The sequence below is a fragment of the Schistocerca piceifrons genome, chromosome 9, assembly GCF_021461385.2.
Source record: "Schistocerca piceifrons isolate TAMUIC-IGC-003096 chromosome 9, iqSchPice1.1, whole genome shotgun sequence".
In the NCBI taxonomy this organism is placed as follows: Eukaryota; Metazoa; Arthropoda; class Insecta; order Orthoptera; family Acrididae; genus Schistocerca; species Schistocerca piceifrons.
In genome coordinates, this window is record NC_060146.1 from 19113860 (window position 1) to 19127990 (window position 14131).

The window sequence follows — 14131 nt, forward strand, 5'->3', positions numbered from 1 at the left end:
TGTACTATTTATCGAGTAATCGAATTCCAACGGATTTATTTTGGAACTCTTGTGGATCACCTCACACTTTTCGTTATTTAGCGTCAACTGCCACCTGCCACACCATACAGCAATGTTTTCTAAATCGCTTTGCAACTGATACTGGTCTTCGGATGACCTTACTAGACGGTAAATTACAGCATCATCTGCGAACAACCTGACAGAACTGCTCAGATTGTCACCCAGGTCATTTATATAGATCAGGAACAGCAGAGGTCCCAAGACGCTTCCCTGGGGAACACCTGATATCACTTCAGTTTTACTCGATGATTTGCCGTCTATTACTACCAACTGCGACCTTCCTGACAGGAAATCACGAATCTAGTCGCACAACTGAGACGATACCCCATAGGCCCGCAGCTTGATTAGAAGTCGCTTGTGAGGAACGGTGTCAAAATCTTTCCGGAAATCTAGAAATACGGAATCAACTTGAGATCCGCTGTCGATAGCGGCCATTACTTCGTGCGAGTAAAGAGCTAGCTACGTTGCACAAGAACTATGTTTTCTGAAACCATGCTGATTACATATCAATAGATCGTTCCCTTCGAGGTGATTCATAATGTCTGAATACAGTATATGCTCCAAAACCCTACTACAAACCGACGTTAATGATATAGATCTGTAGTTCGATGGATTACTCCTACTACCCTTCTTAGACACTGGTACGACCTGCGCAATTTTCCAATCTGTAGGTACAGATCTATCGGTGAGCGAGCGGTTGTATATCATTGCTAAGTAGGGAGCTATTGTATCAGCGTAATCTAAAAGGAACCTAATCGGTATACAATCTGGATCTGAAGACTTGCCCGTATCAAGAGATATGAGTTGCTTTGCAACCCCTAAGGTATCTACTTCTAAGAAACTCATGCTAGCAGCTGTTCGTGTTTCAAATTCTGGTATATTCCATTCGTCTTCGCTGGTGAAATTCAGTAAATATTTTACGTGAGTCTGCTGAGAACCTTTATTGAAGAAATGAAAACGCAGTGACAAGAACACTGAGGTGTTTCTCATCCATCTCCTAGAATTTGAAAAAGCAGTTTTAAAAAATTAGCATAAACCGCATAACGACACATATAAAAAGGGGGAACATTGCGCTGTTACATATATACATACACACACACACACACACACACACACACACACACACACACACACACACACACACACACATATATATATATATATATATATATATATATATATATATATATATATATATATATATCTGCTCAATTATAGAGTTCTATGGTTCAAATGGCTCTGAGCACTATGGGAGGCAACTGCTGAGGTCATTAGTCCCCTAGAACTTAGAACGAGTTAAACCTAACTAACCTAAGGACATCACAAACATCCATGCCCGAGGCAGGATTCAAACCTGCGACCGTAGCGGTCACGCGGTTCCAGACTGCAGCGCCTTTAACCGCACGGCCACTTCGGCCGGCTATGGAGTTCTATTTTACTTATTTCGCTGGTGTGCTTGGTTTCTTCTATACCCAAAATCTCTTCATTTTCTCATTGTGGTTTCTCCTACATTCTTCTGTCCATGTTCTCTAAGATATAACACTTCTTTTATCTTTAAACAGATGCTTCTGAATTGGAGTTCCGAAAGCAGCTCTTTGTCCTGTAGGATTTTTTCTGTAATGCCTGTTTCCTGAAAATCTTTTTTCAATTTCAGATATCCAAATGTTTTCAACTTTCACTGAGAGGACAAGACAGCACAAAATTCCATACAAACACAGACTCACACTTATAATCGCCAACATTTTGAAAAGATAGGGAATAAACATAGAATACACAACAGACAACTCTATCCACAAATACACCACAAAACTGACAAAAAACGGAGATATATACCAGAAAGCAGGTGTAAGTCGATTAGAGTGAATAACACTTGTAATGGCGGATACATAGGACAAACGGGCAGAACATTGGATGTCAGATACAAAGAACATATGAGCGCCTGGAAGTATGGGACAAACCACACGACAATTGCCTAACACCTAAGAGAACACAATCACAAACCAACCACTGCAGAAGAAGACACGAAAATAATTAGAATCAGCAATAAAAAACACCTCCTAACACTGCAAGAAAATTACCACATACAGAAAACCAAATCAAAAAAGAAAACACCGTTGAATGATCAAGTACATATGCCAAACAACTCATTGTTAACGCTAACAGATAAAATAACAGAGTAACACTAAATAGTGGACTATAATAATAATAATAGATAATAATAATAATAGCACCACACAAGTTCCTTTCACTCACTCTCCCATGAATCTCTCCACGAAACATTTAAACCAAAACTGAAAAAAGAAAAAAGTGCATGCATGTATTTTCTCTCTCTCTCTCTCTCTCTCTCTCTCTCTCTCTCTCTCTCCCTTTCTCTCTCTCTCTCTCTCTCTCTCTCTCTCTCTCTCTCTCTCTCTCACACACACACACACACACACACACACACACACACACACAATACAAACATAACAGAAGTTAGTTTTCAGCATATACTTCTTTAGATTAGCAACATGTATATGTAGGTACGCAAACCAAACAGGATGAGATACACAGTGAACTCAAAGTAGTTACGGTTATATTAATGTTATGTCTATACTAGTGACACAAGACTGATACTGCATCACAACAACAACAGCAACCAAAATCATAAGTGGGAAGAAAAATGTTTAAAACACAGAAACATGCCTATGTTTCGTAAACAGAGCGGTAGTGACCAGGTGAGAGGAAACGCCGATGCCAAATAAAAACGCGAAGAACTATAAGTAATCACTTATTTACATAAAAAGAAGTGAGCAGTTTCATAATCTAAAAATAACACATAGCAAATCAAAAGTATATCATAACTGTATCACTAGAGATCCGACTGATGATACCTTAAAACGAAAAAAGGCTATACGCATCTGGGAGAATTAAATACAGTGCAGCAAGAGAATGCGTTTTTTATTTACAAAACAAATATTTACCATATTTTTCACATGTTTGCACACATATTCCATCTGTATCTATAGCGAATTTCTCTGTATAGTTTCATATTCACGGATCTCAATGTTTATGGTATGGTATCACTTGAACTATGTGTTGTACAACTATATACACTATGTGATCAAAAGTATCCGGACACCTGGCTGAAAATGACTTACAAGTTCGTGGCGCCCACCATCGGTAATGCTGGAATTCAACATGGTATTGGCCCACCCTTAGTCTTGATGACAGCTTCCACTCTACCAGGAGTAGGTTCAATCAGGTGCTGGAAGGTTTCTTGGGGAATGGCAGCCCATTCTTCACGGAGTGCTGCACTGAGGAGAGGTATCGATGTCGGTCGGTGAGGCCTGGCACGAAGTTCATGTTCCAAAACATCCCAAAGGTGGTCTGTAAGAATCAGGTCAGAACTCTGTGTAGGCCAGTCTATTACATGGATATTATTCTCTTCTAACCACTCCGCTATAGGCCGTGCATTATTAACAGGTGCTCGATAGTGTTGAAAGATGCAATCGCCATCCCCGAACTGCACTTCATACAGTGGGAAGCAAGAAGGTGCTTAAAACATCAGTGTAGGCCTGTGCTATAATAGTGCCACGCAAAACAACAAGGGGTGCAAGCCCCCTCCATGAAAAACACGACCACACCGCAACACCACCGCCTCCGAATTTTACTGTTGGCACTACACGCGCTGGCAGATGACGTTCACCGGGCATTCGCCATACCCACACCCTGCCAGAGGATCCCCATATTATGTACCGTGGTTCGCCACTCCACACAACGTTTTTCCACTGTTCAATCGTCCAGTGTTTACGCTCCTTACACCAAGAGAGGCGTCGTTTCGCATTTACCGGCGCGATGTGTAGCTTATGAGCAGCTGCTCGACCATGAAATCCCAAGTTTTCTCACCTCCGGCCTAACTGTCATAGTATTTGCAGTGGATCCTGATGCAGTTTGAAATTCCTGTGTGATGGTCTGCATAGATGTCTGCTTGTTACACGTTGTTACGCATTAAGACCCTCTTCAACTGTCGGCGGTCTCTGTCAGTCAACAGACTAGGTCGGCCTGTACGCTTTTGTGCTCTACGTGTCCCTTTACGTTTCCACTTAACTACCACATCGGAAACAGTGGACCTGGGAACGTTTAGGAGTGTATAAATCTCGCGTACAGACGTATGACACAAGTGACGCCCAATCACCTGATCACGTTCGAAGTCTGTGAGTTTCGCAGGCGCCTCATTCTGCTCTCTCACGACGTCTAATGACTACTGAGGTAGTTGATATGGGGTACCTGGCAGCAAAATGGAGCTAATATGAAAACATAAGTTTTTCAGGGTGTCCGGATACTTTTGATCACACAATGTATTCTTGTAGGTACATTGAGAGGCATCTGTGAATACTCTCTGTGAAATGTGTTTTAATAGAGTTAGTAGCATAGAAATAATACACTACTGGTCATTAAAATTGCTACACCGCGAAGATGACGCGAAATTTAACCGACAGGTAGAAGATGCTGTGATACGCAAATGATTAGCTTTTCAGAGTATTCACAGAAGGTTGGCGCCGGTGGCGACACCTACAACGTGCTGACATGAGGAAAGTTTCCAACCGATTTCTCATACACAAAAGGCAGTTGACCAGCGTTGCCTGGTGAAACGTTGTTGTGATGCCTCGTGTAAGGAGGAAAAACGCGTACCATCACGTTCCGACCTTGATAAAGGTCGGATTGTAGCCTATCGCGATTGCGGTTTATCGTATCGCGACGTTACTGCTCGCGTTGGTCGAGATACAATGAATTTTAGCAGAATATGGAATTGGTGGGTTCAGGAGGGTAATACGGAACACCGTGCTGGATCCAAACGGCCTCGTATCACTAGCAGTCGAAATGACAGGCATCTTATCCACACGGCTGTAACGGATCGTGCAGCCAAGTCTCGATCACTGAGTCAACAGATGGGGACGTTTCAAGACAACAACCATCTGCACGAACAGTTCGACGACGTTTGCAGCAGCATTGACTATCAGCTCGGAGACCACGGCTGCGGTTACCCTTGACGCTGCATCACAGACAGGAGTGCCTGCGATGGTGTACTCAACGACGAACCTGGGTGCACGAATGGCAAAACGTCATTTTTTCGGCTGAATCCAGGTTCTGTTTTCAGCATCATGATGGTTGCATCCGTGTTTGGCGACACCGCGGTGAACGCACATTGCAAGCGTGTATTTGTCATCGCCATACTGTCGAATCACCCGGCGTGATGGTATGGGGTGCCATTGGTTACACTTCTCGGTCACCTCTTGTTCGCATTGACGGCACTTTGAACAGTGGACGTTATATTTCAGATGTGTTACGACCCGTGGCTCTAACCTTCATTCGATACCTGCGAAACCCTACATTTCAGCAGGATAATGCACGACCACGTGTTGCAGGTCTTGTACGGGTCTTTCTGGATACAGAAAATGTTCGACTGCTGCCCTGGCCAGCACATTCTCCAGATCTCTCAGCAATTGAAAACCCCTGGTCAATGGTGGCCGAGCAACTGGCTCGTCACAATACGCCAGTCACTACTCCTGATGAACTGTGGTATCGTGTTGAAACTGCTTGGGCAGCTGTACCTGTACACGCCATCCAAGCTCTGTTTGACTCAATGCCCTGGCATATCAAGGCTGTTATTATGGGCAGAGGTGGTCTCAGGATCTATGCACCCAAACTGCGTGAGAATGTAATCACATGTCAGTTCTAGTATAATATATTTGTCCAATGAATACCCGTTTATCATCTGCATTTCTTCTTGGTGTAGCAATTTTAATGGCCAGTAGTGTAAATTACAACGTTATCCAAGATGTTACTTACAGGACATCAAGATATGTAACTTAACATAATACCTTATTAGTTTTCATTTTTGTTTTGTTAAGAATAATGTTATGATGCTGCAATTAACGTTACTCACAATACGGTTAGAGAAGCATTCAGCAGTCTGACGTGATCTTTCAACATTGCAGAGACATTTCTGCTCGCATTCCATGGAACATTGTTAAAGTTGGACTCTACCGGAAATACGGTTCGATAATTTTGGTACAGCATATAAATGTCGTAGTGAATGGTAGGATTACCGATGGCAGTGGTAGCGTTGGTAGGGAAGAAACACAAAGGTGTGAGAGAGAGGGAAACTGCGACCCGGGGACTTCTTGTTTGTTTGCTTGTTCTGCACATAATTAGAGGTGCGTGTCGTTCAGTGTCAGTCCACTGTGCACGTAATCCCCTAATAAAATATAAATTGCATTTTATAAGTAATAAAAATTAATTGCTCGGGTAACTTCTGCCGTTTCTTGTAACCAAAGCAATTACTTTTTATGGATGTACATGCAGCACAAACATAAAAAATCTATATCATTATTGTTGTTAATTTGTTCTCAATAGAATGTTCTTCATCATGATTAAAGGCGAGAGTTTCTTGTTATTATTGATAAGTGCAAAAGTTGTTTATAACTAATATAAACACATTTTATATAAGTTCAACGAACTACTGAAGCGATGTTTCGTATGTTTTTGTTCGAGCGTTTTTTAATTTTATCTATTTTTGAGGAAATATTCTAGATATTTATGATAAATGTGTATAGTTTTTATTAATTCTATTACAACATCCTTCTGTTTCACGTTACAAATCAACAGTTAGCGAATAAAAATTGAATCAAATAGTGACCGTTTCAATTTTGCTATAAACGCCATTTATTTTTAAATAAGACAAGAGGACAAATATGTAAAACAAATATGTTCCATAGATTATGCGGCCGTTCGTTTATCCTCACTCTGTTTCTAGACGGTCCACTGCTCCCTGTTTCTAAGAGTCTACTAAGACACTGACTGCATATGCAAACAAACCGACTGAAATGAGATAACGTCTGATAGGTATTCACCACACCTAACATATGGGTAACACTGTTACGATCTTAACTGCCAAGGCTGCTCGAAAAATATCTTAGTCTACATTTATTTATAATAGTCTAGCGCAGCTTTCGGTAGTTTCATGACTCTAAACATGGTTTGCGTGATGTACAATTTTATTTTGACAAAAATTGAGATACTGACATAACAAATGAATGCTGCACTGATTCACAGTGAAAAAACCTAAAATCGCTCAAGGAAAGATAATGTACACCAATAGTGAGTGTGACGCATACGATTTGAAGCTGCATGCCTATTTATTGTTTTTGATCGCTACAAAAGCCGTATACGACTATGAGCCAAATCATTGTGATCACCTGTTTAGTAGCATGTTGTTCCACTTCTCAAATACAGTACAATACGGATTCTACTTGGCACGGAGTCTACAAGCCGGCCAAGACATCAATGTGAGTTCACTATAGTTTCCCTCAAACCACTGCAGCACGATCCTGACCTTGTAACATGAACAGTTATCCTGCTGGAAGATGCCATCGCCGCAGGGCGAGGCCTCAAGCATGAAGTGACGCGGTTGGTCCACAGTATTGTCGCACGTAGTTAACTGCTGTCGTGACGCCTCCCTTCACCACCACAGTTCCCATGAAAGCCCAACGCAGTGTACCCCATAGCATAATTCTGCATCCGTAGTGTGGTGCAAGTTTCAAGCAGCCGTGACGGCGTATAAGGTCCCATCAATCGATCTGGTGTAACAAGAAATGTGATTCATTCGACAGGCAACACGTTTCTATTGTCGACAGTAGAAACTCTGTGACGCTGTGCCCACTACAATCATAGCTGAATACGTGGTTTGGTCAACACAGCAACACATAGGGGTCATGTGATGAGGAGCTTCTGTTCAACAATGGCGTTTGAAACTGCGAAACACTTGTACCTACACAGACAATGCACCCTGTCGTCAGAGCTGCCTATTCTGAATGACGCAGTGGGGGATGCTTCTACCTCTACATTTTGTGATGAGACGTAGTCGTCCAATAGCGTACAGCCTACGTGTTACTTCACCATCCTTCGACCACTTCACCATCCTTCAACCACTTCACCATCCCTCAACCACTTCACCATCCCTCAACCACTTCACCATCCCTCAACCACTTCACCGTCCCTCAACCACTTCACCGTCCCTCAACCACTTCACCGTCCCTCAACCACTTCACTGTCCCTCAACCACTTCACCGTCCCTCAACCACTTCACTGTCCCTCAACCACTTCACCGTCCCTCAACCACTTCACCGTCCCTCAACCACTTCACCGTCCCTCAACCACTTCACCGTCCCTCAACCACTTCACCGTCCCTCAACCACTTCCCACAGGTGCTCACGACAGTAGTACGCCAATGGGCAAGCTGGAACAATGTGCACTTTGTCAGTGGATTTCCTAATTTGTGCCCCGTATGTTCGTTACAGTGACTGCCCAGTCCTCTCTCATCTGCTTACATTCTATCGTTACTGTGTCACGTGCCAGCAACAGCACCTGGAAGCTCTGCGGTGGGCAGTGGTCATAATGTTTTGGCTCATTAGTGTGAAATAATTAAATTGCAAAAGAAATTACCATCCATTCCCACGAATACGCCTTCGTCGGACTGGTCGGTGATTCCAAGGTTGCCCCAGTGCACACCCGGCACTTTGACGAACATCTGCTTGAGCCCGTCGAAGGCGAGGCGGTTGGTCGGGGAGGCTAGCTGCGCGCCCTCCTGCTCGCAGGTCTTCTTCGCCGCCGACCACGGCTTCAGCGTGCGGTGCAGCTTGACGAGAGCGTAGCCCCGCAGGTAGTGGTACCCCGGCGGGATCTCCGGCACCTCGGCTGCAACAGCAAACAGCACAGCTCAGCTAAGCGGCGCTGCGTACCACCCTAGTGTAACATAACTCGTACATTTTATTTGCAGCCCCGGATCTACGATATTTCCCAACTGAGACAAAAACTTTATAGTGGTGCACCCCCTCCCTTCCCCCTTGGAGTGTTTGAGATAGCAGGCCAAAAATTAAGAATAAAAGATTTTTCAAAAAAGTTCATTTTGTAGTTCACATCTTTCTGAAGACATTGATATATAAAACATATATATGTTTGTGAAAATGAAAAACATGTTATTGTTCTTAAGTGTGCCAAAGTGCAGTCCCACTCCTCTTCTTCTAACGCACGTCACTACACTTCGCTCTCTTTCTTACCTTTTATTCCTGTTAGTCGTTTATTTCCATTCTGGTAAAAAATGTAAATGTCGTGTGACTATCAGGGATTTTCTCTGCCTCGTGATGACTGGGTGTTGTGTGATATCCTTAGGTTAGTTAGGTTTAGGTACTTCTAAGTTCTAGGGGACTGATGACCATAGATGTTAAGTCCCATAGTGCTCAGAGCCAATTGAACCATTTTTCGTGCGACTAGGGCCTCCCGTCGGGTAGACCGTTCGCCGGGTTCAAGTCTTTCGATTTGACGCCACTTCGGCGTCTCGCGCGTCGATGGGGATGAAAAATGATGATCATTACTACAACACGACACCCAGTCCCTGAGCGGAGAAAATCTCCGACCCAGCGGGAATCGAACCCGGGCCCTGAGGATTGACATCCCGTCGCGCTGACCACTCAGCTACCTGGAGCTGACTCTACGGATTTCGCTAATAATTACATTGAAGCGCCAAAGAATCTGGTATAGGCATGCGTATTAAAATAGACAGATACGTAAACAGGCAGGATACGGTGTTGCAGTCGGCAACGCCTAATGTGAGACAAGTGTCTGGGGCAGTTGTTAGATCGTTTACTGCTGCTACAATGGCAGGATGTCAAGATTTAAGTGAGGTTGAAAGTGATGTTTTGGTCGGCGCACGACCGATGGAACACAGCACCTCTGAGGTAGTATGAAGTAGGGATTTTCCCGTACGACCATTTCACGAGTGTATCGCGAATATCGGGAGTCGAGAGTAACTCATCAACCCTCCGACATCGCTGAGGCCGGATAAAGATCCTCCAAGAATGGGATCAACAACGACTGAAGAGAATCGTTCAACGTGACAGAAAGGCAACCTTTTTGCAAATTGCTACTGATGTCAATCCTGGGTCATCAAGAAGTGTCAGCGTGCGAACCATTCAACAAAATATCATCGAATGGGCTTTCGGAGCCGAAGGCCCACTCGTGTACCCTTGATGACTGCACGATAAAAAACTTTACGCCTCCCCTGGCCCCAGCAGCTACGACACTGAACAGTTGACGACTCGAAACGTGTTGCCTGGTCGGACGAGTGCTGTTTCAGACTGTATCGAGCATATAGACCTGAATAGTCATTTCGTTGCCACTTCCCCCAACCATTTTAGAAATTCTGTTATCTATCCCATCTGCCTTATTTGATCTTAAGTCCTCCAAAGCTCTCTTAAATTCTGATTCGAATACTGTATCACCAATCTCTTCTTCTGCCACACTTGACAAACCTTCTCCCTCATACAGACCTTCAATGTACTTTTTCCACCTATCCCCTCTCTCCTCTGCATTTAACTCTTGACGTTACCGCCCTTGCTTTTAATTTTACCGAAGGTTGCTTTGCCTTTCTAATGTGCAGAGTCAGTCCTTCCGACAATCCTTTCTTTTTCGATTTCTTCATGCTTTTCAGGCATCCAATTCGTCTTAGTTTTCCTGCACTTCCTATTTATTTAATTCCTCAGTGACCTGTATTTCTGCCTTCCTGAATTTCCCTGAACATTTTTGTACTTTCTTCTTTCATCGATTAACTGAAGTGTTTCTTCTATTTCCCATGTGTTCTTTGCAGTTACCCTCTTTGAACCTATGTTTTGCTTTCCAACTTCTGTGATGGCCCTTTTTAGAGATGTCCATTGCTATTCATCTGTACTCCTTACTGAGCAATTCCTTATTGCTGTATCTATAGCCCTAGAGAACTTCAAGCGCATCTCGTGATCCCTTAGTACTTCCGTATCGCACTTCTTTGCGTATCGATTCTTCTTGACTAATCTCTTGAACTTCAACTTACTCTTCATCAGTACTATTTTGTGATATGAGACTATATCTGCCCCTGGGTACGCCTTACAATCCAGTATCCGATTTCTGAATCTCTGTCTGACCATGATGTAGTCTAACTGAAATCTTCCTGTATCACCCAACCTTTTCCAAGTATGCCTCCTCCTCTTGTGATTCTTGAAGAGAGTATTTGCTATTACTAGCTGAAATTTACTACAGGAACTCAGTTAATCTGTCTCGTCTCACATTCCCTGTCCCAAGCCCATGTTCTCCTATAATCTTTTCTTCTAATTCTTCCGCTTTAACTGCATTCCAGTTCCCCATTATTAAATTTTCATCTCCCTTTACATACTGTGTTACCCTTTCAATATCCTCATACACTTTCTCTATCTCTTCATCTTCAGCTTGCGACGTCGGCAGGTATACCTGAACTGTCGAAGGCATTGGTTTTCTGTCGATTCTGATAAGAAGAACCCTGTCACTGAAGTGTTCACAGTAACACTCTCTCCTACCTGCCTATTCATAGCGAATCCTACGCTCGTTATGCCATTTTCTTCTGCTGTTGATATTACCTGACCAGAGATCATTGTCTTCTTTCCATTTCACTTCACTGATCCTTACTATATCTAGACTGAGCTTTGGCATTTCCCTTTTCAGATTTTCTAGTTTCCCTACCACAACAAGCCTCTGACATTCGATATCCAGACTCGTCGAACATTATCCTTTCGTTGGGTTTTCAATCTTAGTAGCTTAAATACTTGCTGTGTCAATGATACAACAACTGCCGCTGAGTACAAAGCGTCTGAATCGCGTCATATTGACGACCACCAGACAGTGGATCTGCCGGGTGTTCTGTCCACAAACAGTGATCTTTTTTAGGAAAAGCCTGGAATAATTAGGCTAACTGTTATGAGTGCAAACTAGAAATAGTATCTCACAAGCTATTCATTCAGCTGTCATATTCCATTCTGTGGGGAAAAAACGACCTGCCGTCTCAAAGGAAATGAACCAGATGTTGCATTGGAGAATCATCGAACCATCAAGCAGTCCTTATGCAAGTCCACATTTATCAGTAGCTAAGCCTGGTGGTAAAATACGTCTGGCGGTCGATGCTAAAGTTTTGAGTAAAATATTGGTACCAGCCAGGACGAAGCCTAAAAATCGAGGAGAGCTGCTACAAAAATTTCATGGAACAATGTACGTGAGCAGTATTGTTTTAAGTGCCTCTTACGGGTAAGAATATGCTGAAATAAACTGGCTTTGTTTTTGCTGGTAGGAGCTGACAGTTTAAAATCTTGCCGTTTGGTGTCTCTGTTAGCTCTGGTGTACTTGTCATAGTTCTGGAGTTGGTACGTTAACCTGAACTTCTGTATCAAGTTGCACTCTACATGGATGATCTGTTAACTGCCACTGCTGCCTAAACAGAGTATCTTACTCTCATTAAAAAACTATTACAAGCCTTTAGGGAAACAGGTGTTACTAGAAGTTTTCAGAAATCTGAGACTGGGCAGACTGAACTAAACTTTTTGGCCATTTTGCTTGATAGAAAATAAAAGCAATCATCAATTTGACACGTCCTCAAACAAAGACAGTACTCAAGTCATCTCTAAGAGATTGTTCTTTTTGTGGAAGTTTTGTCGACCTGGCTCTCAACAGGATTGCAGTGAAAACTCTATTGAAGTACAAGGCACAATGACATTGGTCACCTTAATGCCAGGTGCCTTTTAACAAGATCAAGGCCAGCTTGTCTGAAGGACGGGTGTTGTTTCATCCTGTCATGAGTCTTAGACCTTTGCATAGACTTGATGCTTCAAAAGTAGGAGTAGAATGCTGCCTATTCCATTCTAATCAAGAGGATAGTAAAACTATGGTATGGACAATCAGTTTTGTGAACTGCGTCTTAAATAATTGTAAGTAGGCTTATTCCACAATCAAACTAGAAGCATTTGCGATGGTGGGAGCATTCCAGTGCTGCCACTATTATTTAGTGCGACACTACGTCAAACTTTACAGTAACCGCATATCCTTAAACTTTCCGCTTGGTGTGTTGCTCACTGTCACAACAAGTGAGATAGTGTGTGTAAAAGGAACAGACAATGTGGTCACTGATGCATTTCCGAGGCTCCCACAAGGATTACAAGACATCACCCACAATACATACAATGAAAGCGATGTACAGTTGTTCGTCATGAAAGATAAAACACATCAGCTACATTTTCTTGATCTTTGCACGAATGCGTCGCATCTGCAAGTCAATGATCCTTCATGGAACAATGTAAAGGAAAACTGTTAGTAGAGAATCATGCACAACTGACATCCCACCATTTGATAGAAGATATTGTACTATCAGAGAAATCCATATACTGAGCAACGGCCATAAAAAATCTGATTTGGCACACACGCATAGCAAAGGGTCACTTTGGCGTAAAGTTTACAGACAGACTCAGTGAGTACTGCTACTTTCCCAACATGTCATACTGAATTCAACACATGATCAAGACCTGCTTGATTCGCGATAAAACAGAAATTACAAGCTTCTGATGCAGGGCAAAATTGCACTCTATCATTCTACACAAATAAAAATAGTGCTTTGGCATAGATTTGTGTAGACCTCTTCCACAATCTAAGGCTAGAATTCGCTATGCGGTAGCATTTTACGCTGTGCTTAACAAGCATTTACGACTGTATGCAATCAGGAATGTGACGAGTCTGTCGTTAGATTCATATGAGCTGACCATTTGGCAAGCCTAAGGAGCTGCTCTCAGACAATGGTACACAATTTACAAGTGACGAGAGAACATATTTTCTCTGGAACAAAGGGATAAGAAAAATTTTAATTTCAAAGTAATATCCAGAAGGTAATACATCCAAGCAATGCTTTTGCGAACTGCCTCAGTTTATGCTTGCATATGTAGTATGAGACCACATGCCAGAGTATTTGGAACCCTTTGAAAGAACAATAACAACTGGTTACACTTCGCATGAGTGGTTGGTTGACAACCCAGAAGATAATGAATGGCGTAAACCTGTTTCGGAACAAGTTTGAGATAGAAAATCTTCACACATAAAGCAAGACATACATTAATAATCTTACACATAAGAGTGAACTAAAGGAAATACTGTTTTGAAAGTCACTCCAGTCTTGACTATAAATTTGGTGTCTTAATCCTGACTCACAATC

At 42.6% G+C, this 14131-nt stretch overlaps 1 protein-coding gene across 1 annotated transcript in view; it reads right to left on the reverse strand.

Moving 5' to 3' along the window:
• LOC124717150 (macrophage mannose receptor 1-like) overlaps window positions 1-14131 on the reverse strand; it is a 108992-nt gene that overhangs the window by 32266 nt on the left and 62595 nt on the right. Inside the window, exon 4 of the mRNA XM_047243908.1 lies at window positions 8545-8796. Coding sequence (XP_047099864.1) covers window positions 8545-8796 — 252 coding nt within the window. The remainder of the gene's footprint in view (window positions 1-8544; window positions 8797-14131) is intronic.